This window comes from Aphidius gifuensis, linkage group LG4 (genome assembly GCF_014905175.1).
Source record: "Aphidius gifuensis isolate YNYX2018 linkage group LG4, ASM1490517v1, whole genome shotgun sequence".
Taxonomy (NCBI): domain Eukaryota; kingdom Metazoa; phylum Arthropoda; class Insecta; order Hymenoptera; family Braconidae; genus Aphidius; species Aphidius gifuensis.
Genome location: NC_057791.1, coordinates 20,202,875 through 20,225,987, shown reverse-complemented (window position 1 = coordinate 20,225,987; position 23,113 = coordinate 20,202,875). Strand labels below are relative to the sequence as shown.

Sequence of the window (23,113 nt, the reverse complement as noted above, 5' to 3'; positions counted from 1 at the left end):
TAAATATTTACATTACTGTAAAAGAGACAAAATATATATGCATTGTTTTTTTATTTTTAAATTTATAATTATGTATGTAATTTAAAAAAAAAAATCTTTAAATTATGAGCGACATTTTATGCGTCCATCAGCCACCAATATCTGGTTGTCTAAATTCTACCTATGCTTATATAACCACCCTTCCTTATTATATTCTACGGGGATTTAATCTCAATTCCCAGACGTAATTAGTTTTGATATTTCTAGAAGCGAAATGTAGAAAACTGAATAATTTTGAAAACACACTTTCAATATTGCTATGTGTATGTGAAAAAAAATAGATAATAAAACTCAATCATCGTTTTTCATATAATACCTTGTCTCTCTCTCTCTCTCTTCATCTCTCATTTACAACCCTTTTTTTTTCCTACCAATCAACTTGAACCTGACTGGTCGAGGTATTTTTATCACTCCATTGATTTCATTACGGTGGACTAACTTTTCTATATCAAGAGATTCAACTCATTCAGAATAATATATACTTTTTAATTTTATTTTTTTTTTAAAAACTTTTAATTTCAATGTAAAAAAAAAAATTTTACCTGCTCAATGTTAATTTTACCGTAAAAATATATATATATTTATTTATTAAAAAACATTTCGAATATTATGCTGAATAAATATATATCTTCCGTATAAATTTAAACTTTTTTTTAAAATAATTGAAAACATGTAAAAAATAAATTTTAATTCAATAAAAAATGAAGAATTTCAATAATAAATTTTTCTGGTTATTAAATAAAATGTTTGTAATGTAATTGTATATGTTTTTGAAAAGCGAAAACATTAAATTTTTCATCAACTATGATTAAACATATAGAGAAATGTAAAAAATAATAAAAAAATTATTAAAAAGGTTATGCAGACATGAGATCATAATAATTCCACAAAATACAACTGTAGCGTATTTTTTATCATCCACAAATCGATTTTGATAACTGAACGAAGAGACAAAAGTATACATAGATGAATAATCCTGTCAAAATAATCGTTCGTTTGTCAGTGCATGAACAATCCAACTGTTATTTTGTCTGATACCAAATTCATATCATGTAGATTTCATGTCAATATATGAATTTTAAAATTGCCTCGCTGTATCTTTCATCATAACTATTTTATATAATAAAAAAAAAAATAATCTCTTTTTAATTAATATAATAAATTCAAATTAATGTCAGTCAATATTAAAGTCATTATAATTTTAATGATACATATATAATAATTGTTCAACGTATGCGTCTGATTATATCTTGAGTCAAGTAGTATACTAGTATGTTTAGTCAGACAATAAAAATAAACCATTTGAGATATAAAATAATGACACGAAAATACATAAAACTAAACAAGTGTGCATAATAAAATTAAAACACCAATATAATTTACATATTCAAATTATTATAAGTGTTTTTTTTTATTTATCATTATAATAAATATAAAATTTATAAAAAAATTTGAATTAAATATTTTCAAGGCAATTTTAAAATGTAAATTATCATTTTATTTTTAGTGATATGATTGTTTGATCAATTTCATAATTAAAAAATTAATAACAAATCATCAGTCTGTCAATTATGGATATATTAATTATGTAATTATCACGCCACTCTTTCGATTATTATTCTTCTCATGTTTTATTTATTTATATATATTATATTTTTTTTTAAATTATATATATTGGCAATTGGTGTATATGTATGTGACAGCTGCTTCACTAATTTTTCCAATTTTCCATGCCAGTGAGAATTGAATGAAAACTCAACGAGAAAAAATAAAAAAAAAAAAGCTGGCCACAAAAAAAAAAAAAAAAAAAACGTCTCTATATTCTCAAAAAAACCTAGCAGTGTTACGCTTTTTTTTTTTTATTTATTTATTTATTTTTTTTTTCAACTCATATATTTTTCGTTATCGATAATCGAACGCCCCTGTACTTATGGCTTATCCTGGGGCTATATTTTTTTTTTTCATATTTTTTTTTTTTGAGTACATGTACAATCGACAATAAAAAAAAAAATTTATTTGCATATATTTAACTATTTGTCTCGCTCATTGTTGTGTCGTGTAAATGGAGATTTTTATCGAAACAGATTTAAATCTTTGAAAATAAATAAAAATAAAAAGACTAATGTAGATGGTCCTCAATGTTGATAAGAATTAAATTCTTCTTTTGTTGTTTTTTTTTTTCGCTCATATATTTTGATCGGTATTTAAAGATTTTTTTGAATTTTTAAATTCCAAAAGAACATATAAAATTTATTAGTTAAATAACCAATGATTTGAGTTTGGAAAAATGAAAAATTTACAGAAGCGAAAAAGACAGCAAGTAAGTTGATACAGAAAATTGAATGAGAACCAGGCCATTTTGAAGCAAAAGGTCACGGGATATATAAAAAATTTATACATGAAAATAATCTACTCTAGTTATATATTTAGGAAAATGATCATCTTACAATTTTCATATAAAATATTCATAAAATATTTCAAAGTAGAGTAGAAAAAAAAAAAATGAAAGACAAATTCCTCAAGAATAAAAGCATAAGGAAAAAAAGCAAAGCATACAAAACCACAGTGATGGTGTTCAAGCCACAACAAAGTATCCACCAGAGATCTGACCCAGGTCCAGATATCATATTAAACTTCCCCCTCAAGTAGACAGACAAATTCCAATGATTCAGCAATTTGTCAACAAGAAAAACCAAAGTACAAAAAGCATAATTCAAAAAACAAAATATGTCAAATATTTATCTCGAGTTAAAATGATAAATAAATTTTTTACAAAACAATAGAAAAAAAATTATTCTAATATATCAAACAATATATATATAAATAAACTGCAAAAATCAAAAAAACTTTTTTGACATTTTGGCAAATAGAATATATACTTAACCCTAAAAAACTTTTTGTAAAATAAATAATAAATTAAAAAATAAAAAAAAAAATTGCAATTTAAAAAATAACATAATTAAACAAGTAATAATTAATAAAACTTTTAATGATAATTAATAAGATTAAAAAACAAAGAAAATAAAAAAAAAGTATTTTTTTTTTTTTATTTTTTTAATAAATTAAATTACGTATAGTATAATAGTAATTATTAATTAAGTTGACAAAATCAGTGTAAGTTGTCAGAGCCACAATAACGTTGTTGGCTAAAATTTACCAAATAATAGTAGAGAGATGTTGAGGGCCACTGAGAAATATCACAACCACACAGATATATATTGTATAAGTATGCAGTATAAAATAGTATCTGTGTGTTGAGGGAGAGTATCGACCGAAAAGCTCGAGCTATCCAACAAGCAAACCTCTTCTCAAACTATCAGCCTTTCCTTTTCTCTTTCATCCAGAAACACCCAGAATCAAACGACATGCATTCACATAGTCATCTCAACAACATATTATAAATGTATATATGAAAATCTTAAATCTAAGTGAACTTGAATGACACACACTTTGAATTATATCCCTATATATTAGTAAATAACATCTTGGTATTATACTCAAAATATACTATGATGAAAAAAAAAAAAAATACGTTTGAGTATGTACTATGTACACTGGGGGGTATGTACAATCGACTTGTCTCTACAACGATGATGTTCATAATAGCATTTCAAGGGTCTTACGGGTCTTTTTACCTTTGATCACACTTGTACATTAAGCTTCAATTGCTTTTTGAAATTCAATATTTATACAACCACCTGTCATTTGATTTGAAATACATCAAGACAAATAATGAAAATTTAATTAATAATCTATTGTTTATATTATATATAAATTTAATTTAAAAAAAATTGAAGTAATCTAATTTTTTTAATTATCTAGTTAAAAAAAAAATTCTTAAAATTGTTTGATAAGAAAAAAAAAAAAAATGAAGATTTTAAATTTGCTTTTACATTTCAAAGAATTTTATGCAAATGTTGAATTTTTTTTAGGGTTTGTAAATTAAGAAGCACTAGCACGTCCTATAGATATTTTTTTTTTCTTTTTTAAACTATTGAGACTGTGTTGAAACAATAACGACGCTTTAGTAGCCCTTGATCTTTTTTATCATCATTATTTCTCATTTCTTATATTTCTTTTTTATTTTTTTATATTTCAATTCTTAGTATATTTATTATGTGTTTCATTTTTTTTATTTTTCATTTAACCTTTGACTTTTATGTGCTTGAATTCATATTGAAAGCCAAGCATATATGGTGAAGAAGAATGAATGTTTTACAAAAAAGAAAATACATATCAGCAGGAAGTCCAACGGCCTGTGTATTTTTTTTTTATTTTTATTTTTCTCATTTACCTCTGCCATTCACATTTTACAAGCTTTCCTTTATATTACCAAATATTTTAGTTTATTTTTTTTTTCTTTTATTAGGATTATTATTTTTTATCTTATTTTTTTTATCATCAAGTTACTTTATAACGACCCTGTATCATCTTGCCAGCCTCGTGCCATAGAATATAATTTTTTAATTATACAAAAGAAAATAAAAAAAAAATAATAAATGTCATACAATTTTGAAGAAAGCACAAAAAAAAACAGACAACAAAAAACAACACAAAGATCTTGTTAGTAATTTTTCGTATTCTTTTTATTTTTTGTAATTTTCGTTTTCTTTTGAGAAAGATAAAAATGAGTATTATATTTTATGATATACTTGTTAAATAAAAAAAAAAAAAAAGAATACTGATTTGAAAAACTAAGTTTTTTCAAAGTTAAACTTTTTTTTAGAAATTCAAAGCTAGCTATAAATTATGGTATATCCAGAATGCACATTTACGTTAAAGCAACGAAATGTCCACGTACAATTTTCTATTCCAGGTACTTGTCCAAAGAGAAGGCAAGACCAAAGTAAAGTACAAAATTTACGATCACGATTCTCATGCAATGTTATTTCATATATATACATAAGAGTGAAAAGCTCAGAATGTCTAACTATCTTCTTGTGACCTAACTTTTCATGAAAATAACGAGACTCTATATTATTCACAAAATAAAACGAAAAAAAAAAAAAAAAAAACAAAATACTTTGTCATGTTTTTTTATGAGATTAGTTAATTCTATTTGAATTAATTTGTAGACATTGATTATCTGTCTTTGAATACCTCAACAAAAAAAATTCAGTAAAAAAAATCGAGAAGAAAAATTGTTGAATCCTAAGAGCCTAAACAAAAAGCTTTTATTGAAAGAAAAAAATAAAAAAAATACAATCATCCCTTGAAGAAAAATTTCTAGCAATATTTCAACTCAACCTTACATTTTTTTTTTTTTTTATATAAATTTAGAGAATACAGAATTTTTTAGATTCAATTGTTGGAAATTTATGATATTGATATTTTTATTTTTTTTACATTTAAAAGAAGACTGTGGAGTAATAAAAAAAAAATTTTGATAAATGAAAAAAATAGAATATATACAGACAAAAGTAGTAATGAAAATAAAAAAGATTGTTAAACATTGTGTGGATGTGAAATTGCTGGAATTCAATGGATGAAAGAAATACCATTAAGATCAATGAGAAACGATAATAGACAATTGACTGAGAGTTACTTGGAATCGATAACAAATTAAGGGTCATGTTTAATTTTATTATCATGGACATAATAATAATTATTTAAATTATTTATACTCGAAATTTAAATTAATAATAATCGTTATGGTCAAATAGTAACCATTTGTAAATTTTTTAATTTTATTTTTCCCTTTACTTTGATGCATTAAAATTTATTGTCGACTGCCAAAAGGTTCACCAGTTCATGTTCATTTTGAGCATATACATGGTGTACAATGCTCCATGGAAATCCAACAAACTCAACCGACAATTTGTCCCCAGAGAACAATAAACATTCTGGTGATGTTTTTTTTTTTTACTTTTATTACAATTTTGAATATAAAATTTTCATCATAAAACAAAAAATTTATATACTAACATATATTTTTTTTAATGTTTTTAAACTAAAGATAGTCTAACAAAAAATATATATGTAGTTGGAAAATCAAAATTATGTAGAGGTATTAAATATTAAAATTAAAAATATTAACAAACGTTGTTTGAAAATTATAATGAGATGAAAACTTATTTAACTAATTTCTTGTCATTAACAAGTGAAACAGTTAACAAAACAAGTATGAGAAACTCGAGATACAAATGATGAATTCTACCAACATTTGATGAGAAAACTCGTGTTAATATTAGTCATCATTAATTACCTGCAGCTGCATAAATTATATTTCAAAGAAAATTATGAAAATAAAAATATTCATATACTATAAATTTATTATTTAAAAATAAATTAATTCATAAATAATTTTTTTTTTAAATTAAATTGCTACTTGAAGTAATATAATCTTATAATCTCATGTGATAAAAAAATAAATAAAATAAATATTTAAACAAGGACTTTTAAAATTTAAAAAATGAGTGACAGTGCATTTGAAAAGGAGACTCTTTAATATTCCATCACACCCTCATTTGGATAAGTTAAAACTTTTGTATATTATGATGTGAGTACTGCAAAATTCTTCTTGCAATTATAACACAATTTTCATTATAATATTCATGTGAAAGAGTGAGCCATAAGCCTGAAGATTTCAAGGAAAATTTAACACTAAACAAAGAGCATTATTTATAATTTATTTTATTTTCCAAGTAACACTCAACTTGATCATACCGAGTTTTTAACTAAATACATCTAATTTTTTATTTTTTTGAGCAAACAATTATACATTTTTTTCAAATTAAAATCTCATTATAAAAATTAATTTAAATAAAAAAAAATAAATATATTTTAACTAAAGAAAATTAATAGAGACGAAAAAATAATAATGGATAAGAAAAAAATGATAAAAAAAAATATATATATCTGTAACAAGAATGACCCTTCATACCACACGTCACGAAAGAACGAAAAACCTGAACTTGATGGTTAACTTCCACCTGGTTAGTATATTTTTTTTTTATCTTTATTACTATTATTATTTTTACTCCAAGTATCTTGTATAAAAAAGTAGGATATATATAAAAAATAAAAAATATTACTAGAAGAATCAACGAAGTACCAGAAGAAAATAAAAAAAATATTAAAAAGATAAAAAAAAAAAAAAAGGTTAAAAGTCTGGGATGACGAGGTTCAAGCGGGATTATGATTATACTGAGTCCAAGTACAAGATGGTGGAATGACTTCTTCCTGCTTGTTCTACTATTCGTCACAGAGACACTCGTGTCAGGTCAACTCTTAAAGCTACTCACGTATATACAAAAAAATAGAAAAAAAAAAAACTACTCTTACGTTTTTTTTGTTCACGAATAACATTTATTGTAAAATAAATTTTTATCCTTCTTTTTTTGTTATGAAATCTTTGTAAGAGTTTATTTAAAAATAAATAAAAAATTTTAAAGCTTTTATGAATTATTTTTTGACAAACTCTTATCTTAAAATAAACACAATAATAATTCCTGAATGAATAACTCGATTTGCATCAGCAACTTGATGTATATGATTCAACACAAAGTGGCTAAATCCTATTATTCTATATGATGCTCATTGAACAAATACTCTAGGTTACATCAACTATTCAAAATCACTGTGTCAGCATATTTCACTTTATGTTAACATCCCTAAGGATCATTTGTTTTATCCAACGATTAAACAGACACAACAAAATACATAATCATTTATCAGCAAAATTAAAATTAACAGAAAAATTGAAATTTTAATTTTAAAAATAATGATATAGACAACGAAGCATACATTCAGTGGCAGATTGAATAGTAAACTATAAATAAAACAAATTGATTATTGAAATTAAAAATTTAATAATCATTGAAAAATAAAGTTGTAAATAATTTAAATGAAATTAGCAAAGACTTCTTGACTTCTTGTCGAATTTTTTGATAAAAAACTGAAGATGACAATATAATTTATATTTTTCATCATTTATTTATTAATTTAATATTTGAAAACTCGAGTAAAAATTTTTATATTAAATTGATCAAACTTTTTTACTTGAAAAATAGTTTTAGCAAATATTTTTTTTTTTTTTTTATAATATTAATTTTAAAAAGTGGGCAAAGTATTATTCAACTAAAAAATAACGTTATTAAATTGTTTTTATAATATTTTTAAAAAATACACAATAAAACAATTCCTATCAATTAAATATCAATTTTTTTTTTTTTATTAATATACAAAAAAAAATGTGACTCTATGATATTTCATTAAATCAATTGAATGTATGGTCTATAAATGAAAATTTATTATCACATATAGAGGAAAAATATTTTAAAGATTTTTACGATAATGAAAATTCCAGTCTGAATTATTGCAATTGTTGATAGTGTTGATATCAATAAATTTCAATATTTAAACGAGTAAATAATAGAGATAACACATGTTGATGAATTTTATTTGATAAATTTTAATATAAATTTAATCATGAAAATTAATTTAAAAAGAAAAAACCATATTTATATATAAATTTAATTTTAATGTTAGCCTGTTTTAATATTTTTAAATATGATATATGGTCCAATATTTTTCTATCTAAATTAACAAAATGATACTCTTGACAATTCTATTTTCAGTTTCAAAATAAATCCTCCAAGGAAAAGACGAGGGTTATAGTAACTAAAGTTCAAAATGACGATAAAATCTGAAAAAAGCTTTTTCTCTTACTGTCAGACTTCCTCGAATTAATTGTTTTTTATTTTACCTCTTTTAGAATGAAAAAATAAAAAAAAAATTAAACAATAAAATCCCTTAAAAGGAAGTACAAATAAAAATAAAAATTATTACTATAAAATTAGACCTTTAAAAACTTAACACCGATTTAATTTTTTTTTTTTTTTCAATGTAACAATAATAGTTAAACAAAAAATTTATTATTTCCAAACAACCAGTAAAAAACCAATCACTAAAAATACGTCTTAATTAATAAAATTAAATTGAAATGAAAGGAAAAAAAAATATGTTTTAGATAAAAAAAAAAATGTTAGATAATGAAAAATTGTGTTACATATAAAATCAATGAAATAATAAACAAAAAACAATAATATGGATGATAAATTAATGTTGTACATTGGTGTATATATGTACATGATACAAAATTTCAACAGACCAAACACATGAGAAGACTATTAGTCATAGTGGCAGAAGCAAAGAGAAGCAAGGTGGTGATGCCGGAGGCCATCAGACTCTCCCTTCCTTCTCAAAAATATATACACAAACATATACACATACATACATTCACCAAGCACTTAGGTAACCTGTATTATCCATCACGTAAACCTCAGTTCACCCTGTGCTTTTTGCACAAGGATTCAATTCCCATAAGGTAGTGACTCCATCAGTAAAAATAAAAATAAAATACGTAAAATAAAAAAAAAAGTATTATTAACTTTTTGAAGCCATAAGTATTTGACATTTTTAAAGCAGCAATATGTGAAATTAAACTTGACATGTTTAAAGGTACTTGACAGTTGACAGCTAAATTTATTTTTTTTTTGCAATTATTAACGATAATAATGAAAAATATTATAGTTGATTTTAATTGAAAGAAACAAACTCGATGATATTATCTTAAATAATTTTTAATTTAAATTTAACACTTTAACAGTAGCTAGAATTTTTCTATAACAAGTAGATACTCAGATTAAGAACAAGTTTGATTACTGAATGTCAAAGTAATGCTCCATTTATTTTAAAATTAAACTCAAGAATCAACATTTATATTAGTTTTAAGTAGAGACACAGAAACCAGAAATTAATTACAAACTTCAAGAGAATATAATATGTATCCATATATGTATAATTTTATAATTAAAAACAAAATATAAATAAACATTTTTCGAATAATAAATTTAAAAGATAAATGAATTTAATAAAAGGTATTATTTTGGCAAAGATTCAACTGTAAAATACAAATGAAAATCTGCTTTTTTTTTTTTGTTTAACCAAATTTGTAATTTAATTTTAAAATTACATTTTCAAGTAACTATCAAAATAATTTTAGTTTAGAGATAATTGAAAGTTACTTCAATGCATCATTGAATTTTGAAATTGTCAAACTTTCCAGATAGCCATGAGGTAAAATCATTTTATATATATCAAAACTTGAAACTCACTTCAATTATAAATAATTGTCTTCTTGAAGTCAAAATCTTTTCGTAATAAAAGAAAAGAAAAAATATTATAATAACAAGTCATTGAAAACATTAACACAGTTAAAAATATAAAAAAAATTAAAAAAAAAACTTTTTTTATTTTCTAATTTTTTCATGGTATCTTAAGATTGAATGCTTGAAAAAGCAGCTTATAGAAAGCTCATGAAAGCATCAAGGTTTCTCATCGTCGAGCATCAACTAGATCTTAAGGAAAATCATGATGTTCTGGACTTTAGTCCCCTTGATACGATTCACCAAACCATAGAATCAACTTTAAGTTAACTTTGACTCTTTCAAGTATTTTACAAAATAAAAAAAAAAAAAACCCAACATCTACTCACTATAGTCTAATAGAAACAAAATTTCATCTATATATATTTTTCTATCATTATTTTATTTTCCTTTCATTTCATTTCAAACTTTATAAAAAAAAAAAAATACTTACATCGATTTTCGTTTTTATAATAAAAATGTCGGACTATATATTGACTCTGACTACTGAGTTTTCAATTTTTTATTTCACCATCATCAATTTTATTTAATAAATAATTTAATAAAAATATTTTTATCTTTATAATAAAAATGTCTGACTATACACAGACCATGACTACTGTATTTTGTTTTTAATTAATAATTTTATCACTTTTTAAAAGTCATATTAAAATTTAATAAAAAATAAATCTTTTGTGTAGTTAAAAATACTCAACAAAAGATGATAAATTATTTATTATTATGGAATAATAATAATAAACAATATTGTATAGAATAGAACAATTTAAAAAATTTCATTGTTGAGAATAAAATTGTGTTGGAAAATACCAAACTCACACACTAACATATAGTACTGAATATTTAAAACCATACAAAGGGCACATGAGACCCATTGAGACTCACAAGGGTAAGTTTAAAAAGTGACTGATATTTTTATCATAATATTCGATAATTTTTCAAGTGATACTTTGTAAGTAACACCCTTGAAAGATCTATTATTGTCAAGTCATTTAAGATCATTATAAAAAATAAAATTAATAAAATGAAATTTTATAAGAAACAATTTAAACAAATTGATATGAATTGATTTTTTTTTTTTTTAATATTTCAAATAGTTATGATAACTGTGAAAATTGTAAACGACATTTTAAAATTTTACACGTTTTATATAGAAAAAAAAAAGTTGAGCAAGTGGTTAAACTGCATTGCCACGTTAAAACTCAATAAAGTAATGGTGCCATGGCCTCGAGCAATTCATGCCAAATGTTATTTACAGACATCCAACTCTCAAGCTTCCTCAACAATCGCTCAAAATTAATCCATGACAAAATAAAAAAAAAAATACATATCAAATTAAAAAGAAAATGAAAATTATAATTCTTAATATTGGTGAATTCAATTGTAAAATAAAAAGATAAAAAAAAAAAAACATTTAGGTCAATAAGAATAAAATTAAAAAAGAGCAAGAAAAATTGATCAATTTATCGACACTCATAAATAAAAATAATAGAACAGAAATAATACATCAGCCTAAAAATGTCTTTATAAATAATTTTACAATTAATTTCATTTGAATTTGAAAAAATTCTATTTAATATTTCATAAAAATTTTAAGTTATATATTATTTAATTACAGCAGTCTCTTTTGAATGAATATACTAAAATTTTAATATCAAATAAAATGAATTAGTCACGAACAATAATAGATAAATATAGATATAAAATAAACAATGAAAATACATATAGACAAATATTTAAATTCAAGAAAGATCAATAAATGTAAATTCAAAATCCAAAGTGTATATTTCTTGAATTCAAAAGCAAAATACTACGTGAAATGCTTGGTAATACAACAATACAATGTACACACATACAGCTACGATTAGAGAAATTCAGTATTATTGCTGTGTTCAATTTTATCCATTTCACTATATTTCAAAAATATTTCATCTCCCTTTTTCTCTCTTTATCTAAATTTTCCTTTTTTTATTTTATATTTTCTTCCCACACATACAATTTGTATATATACATTTTAACAAATTCACAAGTTAAAGTACGTTGGTTTTGTGTTTGCTTACTAAAATGCGACGTGGTATATCTTAAAATACACATCTTCGAACGTGAGAAATCCTTAAAGGATGTTAACACCCCTCTTTTCCACCCACCAAACACTGTCTTATAAAGTGTCTTTACTATATACAAAAATAAAATTCAAATACTGTAAATAATATATAATTTTAAAATGTTAATATTATATATTTACTTTGAATATTATATTTTTTAATAATTATAATCATTTATTCATTTTTTTTTTTGTGTTTGTCTATTCTTGGTTATTTTTTTTTTTCATTAAAAATTTTTTAAAAACGTGAGTATTCTACACCTCATAAATATTAAAACTTCTTTCTCATTTTAAAGCTAAAATAATAAATGTGTTGTGAAGCTTTTTGAAAAATAAAAAAAATATTCTCAACGTTTATAATTATAAAAAATGAAATCAGATTATGGTTCGTTAAAATTTATGCCACAATTTGTAGTTTCATTTTTGTTGTTGTAATTATTATTGTTATTATTTTTGTATTTATGTTTTTTTTTTTTTTTTGATGGGGAATATAAAAAGTAGGTGTGATAAAACGCGAATTGTATGGTTATTGGTTAATCGAGTAAAACCTTACGAAAACGATGAAAGAATCATTCTCGGTATTATCCTTTGGGATAAATATATCTATATATATATAGACTAGCATAAGTTTAATAAAATAAGAACATAACAAGAGTACAGCAGAGTATGACCATTATCCAATCAATATTATATAATATAAACTATATACGAAGCTTATTATATACTATCGTTATAAAGTGAAAGCATTTAAGTAAAATTTTCCTCTACAAATATCCTATTATGATCGTTTATATATTGTTTCTATATAAAAATCAATTTATCGATAATTATTATAACAACTTGTTAAACTTAAGAGTCATTAAACAAGAAATTTAAAAAAAAAAATAAAAAGAAACTCTATCAGTTAATTATTACAATGGAAATTTCATCGAAACAAAATTTGTTTAAAATAAATCTTGATTTTAATTTTATCTTGTCAAATATTTATAATGAAAAATATAAAAAAATAGCAACCCTTATTTAACGATAGCTTTGAAAATTATAATAAGCAGTGAGGTGGAAATTTAGGGTAAAATGTATTTGAAAATAATGTTGATAGATAAATTGAATTTTTTAAAAATCTTTCTGATAGATTTAAAAAATAATGTACATATAATATAATAGACAATAGAAAAGTCGTAAACATCAGTACGAATTTTCATTTTAAAAAACCCAGGAACAAATTCACAATTCCATTCAAATATTTTAGTCACTTGAACTCTATATCGTTATAGCTCGATATAGAAAGGTCGAAAACCAGGTCAATTTTACACTTGACAGAAAACGAGTCATGCTATATATACATACACTTTTTTTCATCGACTTTATATTTGCATTTTTTTTTTTTTTTTTTTAACATTATATTTATGCAAATAAAGCTATTATTCATGTATATATATATTTTTTTTTTCATTAAAAAGTTTAACTTGCAACTTTTTTAATAATTATTGTTTTTATGTTTATGTTTTTGTGCCCGGTAAAAGAAAAAGAAAATCCATCATGAAAATAAATAATTTTCAAAGCCAAATTTATTCAACGCCCTCTGTAGATACTCAGAAATCGATAGACAATTTTTTTTTTTAACCCCAAGTTATTTTCTCTCGGTGGGATTGAAATTTCCATCTTTTAAAGAGAGCATCAGCAATCATTGGTGAAAGAACACGTCTCTAATTTATACTTTTATGAAAATAATTTTTTATTAAAAAAAAAAAGAATCTTTTTTTTTTTATTATGGGTAAAGATCTAGATTTAAATAAATCCCCATCATGAAACGATGATCCTTTTTTACGTAAATTAAAAAAAAAAAAAAAAAAGCAAGATAATAAGCAAAGAACGGATTAAAACTTGACAACGACTTTGATTATATACTCGATAAAACAGTTAAAAAAAAAAATATTCAAACGAAACAAAGATTACAATGAGAAAAATAAAATCACGAATAAATAAATAAATAAAATAAACCTTTTGAGTAATTGAGAAAGAATAAAAATTAAAAAATTAATCAATAAAACAGGTAAATAATAGTTTTCTGTATTTTATTATATCTTAACTGTAAAGAAAAAAAATTAAAATACTTTTGAAACTAATTATCTTTTATTATTAACTCAGCTAATAGTTATTCAATCAAGAATTTTTCCATCTTATCAAGATCTACATTTACAACTTTACTAAAAAAGTAATTTGAGCAAAGAAAAAGAAAAAAAAGAACTCAGTAGCATTTTTATTAAATACCATATTAACAATGGAAATTTCATAATTAGCTGAACAAAAGCCAACTGGAATAATTAAAAAAAAAAAAATTCAATTAAAAAAAAAAACATTATAATTCATGTAAAAAAATTTTTTGTTTTAATTTTAAAATAATTTTATTACAACGAAGAAAAAAATGTATAAAAATAATTTTTTTTTTCAACTACTAATTGCTAATTTATTATTATGATAATTAGAGAACTAAATGATCCACAAAGTGATACATAAAATTGATCAATTTACGATCAATTTAATTAGTAACAATTTTGTCAACCACAAAATAAATAAAATGTAATAGGAAGTACTAATCACAAATGTACACATAGTAATCCCGAGTAGTTTGAGTATATAAACGAGTGGATTTTAGCTTAATGAAAATATACAAACAAGTTTAGCGAAATTGAAATGTTTATCAATTAGGTCATATAAATATCTATTTTCTTTTTTTTTTTTTTTGTTATCATTATTGTGTCTATTTATTTAATTCTTTACCTCTATTTGTATCACACCAATATTTTTGATAACACTTTGTTGACAATCTCCATTTCTCTCTATTATATATTTTTTCATTTTTGTGTTTACTATTTTTTTACTAACTTAATCTACATAGGTGAGCGAAAAAATGCCAATCAAGTGTACATATCACAAAAAAAAAAAAAAAAATGAAAAACTTTTTAATTGCATAGAATAATTTGGTTATATTTCTAGAGGTCAGTAAAAAATTTTTTTTCTATCGCAAAAATACACGGAATTGTTAATCAAGTTAATGGAAATATATACATGTATATATATTCGAATTTATTTAAAATGCTTTAATAAATAATATTTGTAAAATAAAAAAAATTATATAGAAATTGACGATGCATAGGTCTTTAGTCAAGTTAAACTTTTTTCATGTATAAAATGGCTTTTAAAAAAATAATAATAATAAGTATATGTTGAAAATAAAAATAATAATTGACTGATTTTACTGGATTCCCTCAAGGCAATGCGGGCATCTTGAAAATTCGAAATTCACGTTTACGTATATTCTCTGGTAGGTTGGTGAAGGCGAATCGACGTTGAGATGGGTTAAAAAAAAAAAAAAGAAAATATATATATATTGAGAGTTATATACAGTTGGTAGACTTTAGAAAAAAATAAGTCAATATTGGTGGGCACGTGATTGAACCAATAACCACCGTCTTGAAAAAAATTTCCACGCCATTCACGATTTTACTCTCTGTCTTATTTTCACCAGATGTGTTTTATTCTCAAATTAAAATGATAAAAAAAAAGATACAAATACAATTTTTACATTTTATCTTTTATTTTTTTTCATAAATATAAAACAAAATTTTATATTTAATTATAATTGATATAAATATAAAAATTATATCACTGTTTTTTTTTTTTTTTTCTTTTATTAAATTTATATTCAAATAATAATTTAAATAATATACAACATGCGGTTTGTCTATTGCAATTCTCTCACAATTCTTTGAACTTTTAAAAAAGTCTGTTCTTTACTTTCTTGAATTAAAATCCCCAGGCAATTTATATAGTCAAGCAACTTTTTTTTGATAAAATACCACGTGGAATAAAAGATAAGTCTCAAGAAAAAAAATTTAAAAAAAGAAGGAAACTTTTCATTTATTAATTAAATTATTGTATAAAATAAAAAAATTATAACCGTGAAAGTTTATTTTCAATCACGTATGTGTGCATACAATGTGATTTTTAATTCAATTTTATTTCTAGACAAGCTTCATATTTTTTATCAAACAGTTCGCCTCTGTAAAAACATATTTTTTTTTAAATATGTAATTCTATATACACTGATAATAATACCCGTTGATATTTTATCTTTCCCGTTTCCATATTTTCACCTCATAAAATATTTGAAAAAAAAAATCGATTAATTCAAAAGCTTTTTTATATTTTCCCTTTTTTTTATTCAACTATTTTTTTTCAAATAAAGAAATAAATATATAGTTTATTTAAACGAATACTTTTAAAAATACAAAAAAACAAAAATAAATAAAAACATTTTACAAATTCACGAAGAAAATCTAAAGCTTTTTTGTTTTGCCAACGAGCCAGTTAGTATAGTTTTATGCAAACGACTCCCGGTGGTTTCTGTAAAAGCTTCCCTTGAGTATTAAAGTGGCGGCTTAAGACGCGTTCATTTGATGCTTTAAAAGCACTCCTATACATTTATCAATTTTTTCAAACGATAAAAAAAATATAAATATAATAAATGTATCGAAGAAATATTAACCGCTAAATACATATATCACGACAAAGAAAAAATATATAAAAATGAGAGAAAAAACAATTTATGCAATTGCAAAAAATGAATCTATAAATACTATTATTATTTATGCTTTTCTGTATGGTATATTGCAAATGTACGTGTTAAATTTACTTGTTTAGAAGCGTGAAAAACTGAAATTGTGGTGGCGTGACACATTGTATAGCAGGTGTTTCATAAGCAATATATATATTTATGAATATTAAGGTAAACAAAAAAATTGAAAAACAACAGACAGACAGTGTTAACCATCAGCGATACATATAAATTAGATAAACACAATAAATTGCCAAAAATACTGCACATATTGGTATTGACTATAAATTTTGTTAGAGAGATGCTTAGTTTGAAAATGAACGAAAGGGGATGATATTTTCTAGATAGTCAGCTAGACAAGGACAGTCGATACACTGTGTATTCAGACGTGATAAGAGATATGTCCTTCTCTCTGTATTTTGAACGGGGGAAAGAGAGAGAGAGAGAGTATATAAAGTTTATAAATGATCGATCGTTCAACTAAACGTGCTTTCAGGATTCTCATCTGCCACTTTCGTGTACTGAATATATACATCGTCGCATGTACACATTGATATGTTTCAAAGCAGTATCACATTGAATTAACAATTTTTTTTTTTTTATAATTTAATCTACTTTTTTATGGTGATTTATAGTGACAAAAATCATTTATTAATGTATTTATTTTTTAATGTGATTGGTAGTGCATAGTGTTGTGTAAATTAATATTTAAAAATGTTAATTTTTTTTTTTTAAACTAAAATAGAAGTATCTTAAAACGAAACATTAAGTTTTTCTTTTGTTAATTTAATTAATACTTGGAAAATATAAATTTTTTATATGAAAATCTTTCTACTGAATCAATTTAAAAATGTAATTATTATTTTTACTATTTTTCGATCGTTGAAAATCTAATTAATTACTCAAGATTTATATTATTTTTTTAAATTTTTTATTCAACGTGGTTAGCTTAACCTCATCAAGGTGTATATATACCTATATATATTTGGAATGTAAAAAATATGAAACTTTTTAGACGAACGAGAGAGTACGAACTTTAATTTTAACTTTATAAATTAATTGTGGTGGTTGTGAAAGTCTAGATAATCATTTATTTTCATGTGTTAAACTATTTTTCTGCCAGTAAACATGTGCTAATGCCAACAATTTGTTTTTTAAAAAAAATATTTTTTATATAAATTAAATTTGAAGTTGGAAAAAAAATATATTTATATCTATACAGGTATTGGTAGACACATTGAGATTGACGATTTTATTATTTACTTTTTTTTTTATTTTTAATCTTTACTTTTTGCTTGCTTTTTTTTTTCTTGCATCGAATTTAAAATGGAGATTAAAACGATTGGCATCTCTGTGGACTCTAGTGCCACAGACGGAAATGAGTTTCCTTAGTGGCCCTCTTTTATATATATCTGTGTGTCACTATATATAATGATAACATTTTTTTTTATATTTTTTTTTTTCATTTATTTCAATTCAACCTTTGCCGATGGAAATTATTCGTTATCTCACTACTCACAATTTTTTTTTTTGCATTGCTAATGGATTGAAATATCAGTATTAAAATTTTTCATTCAAAAGTTAAAAATAATTTCCAAATACGATGATGATAATGATGTTGAAACTGATATTTGTATTCATATCTTGAAATTTGAGATTATTTTATTATCGTTATCATATTTGTTTACTTTTTCATTTAATATTTGATATATATAATCTCGTTATTAAAGAATTAAATTTAAAAAAAAAAAAATAAAAAATTTAAAAATAACTAAAAAACATGTGTCTCAAATAAAATTATCAAAGTAAATAAATATCATTTATATGTGTCTTTAAAAATTTAACAAAAAAAAAACCACTTTTTCAGTTAAAATAAAAATTTATTCTACAATAATTGAATTTAGGTTGTCAAGAGCAACATGTCTCTCACACAAAATATAAAAAAAAAAATAACAGAGCATTGAAATTCTTCCCTCTATACACGTCATATTTTAGTCAACGAATACGTGTTTCCATAATAAAATTTACGTGAATTTTCATACAGGATATAGAAGTGAAAAAAAAGGGGGAAAAATTGTAAGGTAAATTGACAAAAAACTATACAACATGATATTTTAGAAGTACTCTAACATCCTGAGGGAATATGGTGATAGTAAATCACCAAAGCTCGCTTACCATAATAGGAAAAAAATAAAAAATATAAAACAAAAAAAGAAAGAGGATTTAAATACCCACAAGTCAAGCCATTACCTTCTTGGCCGTGAAAATAATGCTTGTGTTTGAGGGTCGCTCAGGGAAAATACTAAACACACTTAACATTTATCTTTCAAGACATTAAAAAATAAAAAAAATAAATAAATATTCATTTATAAAATTTTATCCTTATCCAACATTTCAATTGTATAATTTTTTTTTTTAATTTTAAGTAAACTAAGTGTAGAGAGTTCAAGTAGGGTAAATCGCAGGTTACAACCGTATAAATACATTAAAAGTACGCGTGTGTCTGTTGTCATGTGTATGTGTGTGTGATACTGTAGAAAACGAACCCATTTTAAATGTAGAATATTCACTAAAATCCCAACTGGTAATCCTATCGCAAAAGCTTGAACAAATAGGTAGCTTTAAAAAGAAAATAAATTTAAAAAAAAATTTTTAAAATATACAAACAGTATTTCGTTTATTTAGCGTTTTTAAATCTCTAGAAATTGAAAAATAAAATTAAAAAAAATTAATTAATAATATACTTTGAATTTATTATTGTAAGAAATAAAAGATAATAAAAATATTGGATTATCAATTGGTCTTATCTACCTATACAGTGTGAAAATTGAAAAAAATATTTATTTTTTTTTTACAACCAGTAAGACGAAAATTCATTCTGACATTTTTCCTTTATTTTTTATTTTTGTTAAAAATAAAATAGCTTTTGGAGAAATAACAACTCTAGGACAATTTCAGGATAAAAGGAAATACTCAACTGATACACCAATACAATTCGTGCTCTGAATACTAAATTGAATAAAAAAAAATAAAAAAAAAAATTCAATCTCTAAAGTGGGCTGTCTTTTCCATGGTAAAAATTGAAAAAAAAAAAATTAATACGATAATTCAGCATTTTAAAATTTAATATAATTTTTTTATTATAATTCACAGAATAATAATAAAAAAAAATTTATACGGAAATTCCGGATGATAGTCATAAATCAGCTTTAAAAAAACTTGAAAAAAAAAAATGATTTTATGATAAAAAATACAAAATCTTTTCTCTTTAATTCATCATTTATATTATGGAAAAAAACTGAGAATTTTCTGGACTTCATATAGGTTTATAGTACAAACTAAAAAAAAAAAAAAAAAATTCAAGATATGTTGAATTCCAAACACGTGGAGTCGTTTAATCAAAAATAGTTTCACTTATATATTTATATTTTTTTTTCTCTATTTTCAAAGAAAAAAAAACGCTGACGTTTTTTCGTCAACTTGAATTTATCCAAGTATTTTTCAGTACAAAATTCAAAAAAAAAAAAATTATCAAACTGTTATTTTTATATTTAAATAAATATTTCAATAACTAAAAATAATTTTTTTAAACCACAATGACTTGAAAAAAAAATATTGAACATGAATAAAAAGATATTACTTTTCCATAATATTAATATATTTTTTTGAGGACAATGTTTTTTTTTTTTTCAACAAAACTTATCGACAATTTTTTTCTGTTCTATTATGTATAAGTTTATCGATGCTGATAAAAAATAAATCGGTTAAAAGACACGTTGTAATAACAGATATTAAAATATATAAAAATTATGTAACAAATGACATTGAGGAGGCATCAAAGTGTTAATTTTCCAACTCATAATTGAATGAGGAAAAATGTCTGATATTAAATTTAATTTATATGTGTATGTAATAAATTTTTTGTCATAAACAAAGTCAAATATTTATATTATTATTTTTATCTCTAAAAAAATATTTATATATTAATTTTTTTACCAATATAAATAATGAAATTAATCCCGTATAAATTTTTTTTTTTTAAATTGTTTTTAAATAGCTTGATCTATCCCCTAGTCATGATCCAATTTTATTTTTTTGCTGAGTATTTAATACCTAACAATTTGTAAAGCTGAATATAATGTACATATCTGTATGTACATATTTTTTATATTCCATTCGCTAGTAACGACACTCGTGTGTCCTCGTAATTTCATTTTTTTTTTTTATTTTCAATTCGTTCTTCAAAGCGCTTCACGATATGAATAACTCTATTCACGACACACAAAAACGATAATATTCGATGATATAACATAAATAAATGTACCTTTTATAATTCGGTATAATTTTAATTTAACAAATATTGATTTACAAATAAATATTCCCTTTTATAAATATAAATCAATTTAAAATTGACACAATATAAAATTTAAAAAAGAAAAACAATTGCAAGATAACAATACACACAGATGCCCCTTTTTTTTCGCAAGGTAATCGGTTTTTTTAAATAAAATAATTTCATCACTTAGTGGGGGCTGTGAGTCTGCAACAGAAGTAGTTTGGTAAATTGTTCGAGATAGGAAACAAAAAAAAAAAAAAAAATGGAATAATAAAATAACAACCAAGAAAATCCCTTGAGTTTCTAAGGGAGTGAAAAGGCTATAGAAAGAAGAGAAAAGCCACTGGGCGAAACATGTAAAAAAATAAAAAAATATATATAAAAAAAAATAGGGGTAGATAGGTGGACGACGACAATGAGGCGTGGTGAGTGGCTAAACAGAAAATGCAAAAGGGGATGAAAAGAATAACGTGTCGACAATGACGAGACATGACAATCACCCTACACATGCAACCAAAACACAGCCAGCAAATGATGATGTTTTTTTAAAAAAAAAATCATAAAACACCTGCGATTATTTACTCTTGATAAAAGCTATAAAAATCTAATAATCATAGTTTAGATAATGTGTATACGTTGCGTCAACAAACAAACAAACAAACCAAAAAAAAAATCTAGTAAATATTTTTCCTTTGAGTTAATTTTTTTCAATAAAAATGGAGCAAAATAAAATAACAATTATATTTTTTTAATAATTGGAGTAAAATAATAAAAACAATTGATGAATAAAAAATTGACATTAAAATAATTTTGTGTTAAAAGTTTCAAGTGACACGCGGCAAGTGACAATATGAAAAATAAATATTATTGTATAGAAATTTTGACAGCATTGAATTTTCATAACTCCAAAACGTTTGATAATTATTTTTTAAAATTAAATTAATTTTATAATAAATTAGGATAACTTACCAAATGAAGTACTGTGTTGACGACTTCCCGATTAGACACCTGTTCAACCTTGATAAGTCCAATCAACACGGCAAATTTCAAGCTGTCATTCATCGCCATCGCAACAACTTCCTCGGGTCTCTTGATGTCACTAAACGGTGGACTGTTCAAGTCCGCCATTGCGAAACACTATTGACACTTAAATACACTTTTAAACACAATGTTTATTTGTTTTTTAATTTTTATTATTTTTTTAAAACTGTTATTTATTCACAATATATTATGATATTAAACAAACACGATACATACACCGTCACATGATATACGACACGAATCATCTGCCATGTTAGAAAGTGCAAACTGTTGTGAGGATTCTAGTCTGACAGTATCGACAGTATTGTAAAAAATAATATTCCCAGATTATACACTTCTAGTTTATTTTACTTTTTATACTTTAGCGCGAACTAGGCGACAATAACTGTACTAATTTTGTTACTAAATATTTTCAACTGCACTCGTCAACATCTATTTTATCGGCAATTTTTTTTTTTCAAATAAATAATAATAATAATAAATATTATTATGTATTATTTATTATTAAATTTTGACATGCCCGTTTGCTATTCTTTAATTATAATTTTTTTAACTTCAAATTTATTAATTTATTTGATATTTTGAATATACTAAATTATTTCAAGCGATTTCAAGTATTTTATAGATTTATAGAGGTGTAAAAGATAATTTATATAAGGGAGAAAAAAAATTATTTTGAATAATGTGAATATAATTGCAAAAAGTTGATTCGAATTTGTCGCTGATTTCATTTGTTTTTTTTTTTTTTTTTTGTGAGTCATCATGGGCGCTCCATGGCAAGCCAGCTCCAAAAAATAATGAGTAAAAAA

At 23.2% G+C, this 23,113-nt stretch overlaps 1 protein-coding gene across 7 annotated transcripts in view; it reads right to left on the bottom strand.

Annotated features, from left to right (window-relative positions):
• The window catches only part of LOC122855551 (neurobeachin), a 149,138-nt gene extending 126,402 nt beyond the window's left edge, over nt 1-22,736 (bottom strand). For 3 of the 7 annotated variants that reach the window (XM_044157016.1, XM_044157017.1, XM_044157020.1), the window contains exon 1: nt 22,233-22,662. In XM_044157016.1, coding sequence (XP_044012951.1) covers nt 22,233-22,391 — 159 coding nt within the window. In that variant the 5' untranslated portion in view covers nt 22,392-22,662. Of the gene's footprint in view, nt 1-22,232 lie in introns of all 7 variants that reach the window. The other 4 variants (XM_044157006.1, XM_044157009.1, XM_044157011.1 and 1 more) reach the window with 2 other exon arrangements.
• Nucleotides 22,737-23,113: the final 377 nt, after the last annotated feature.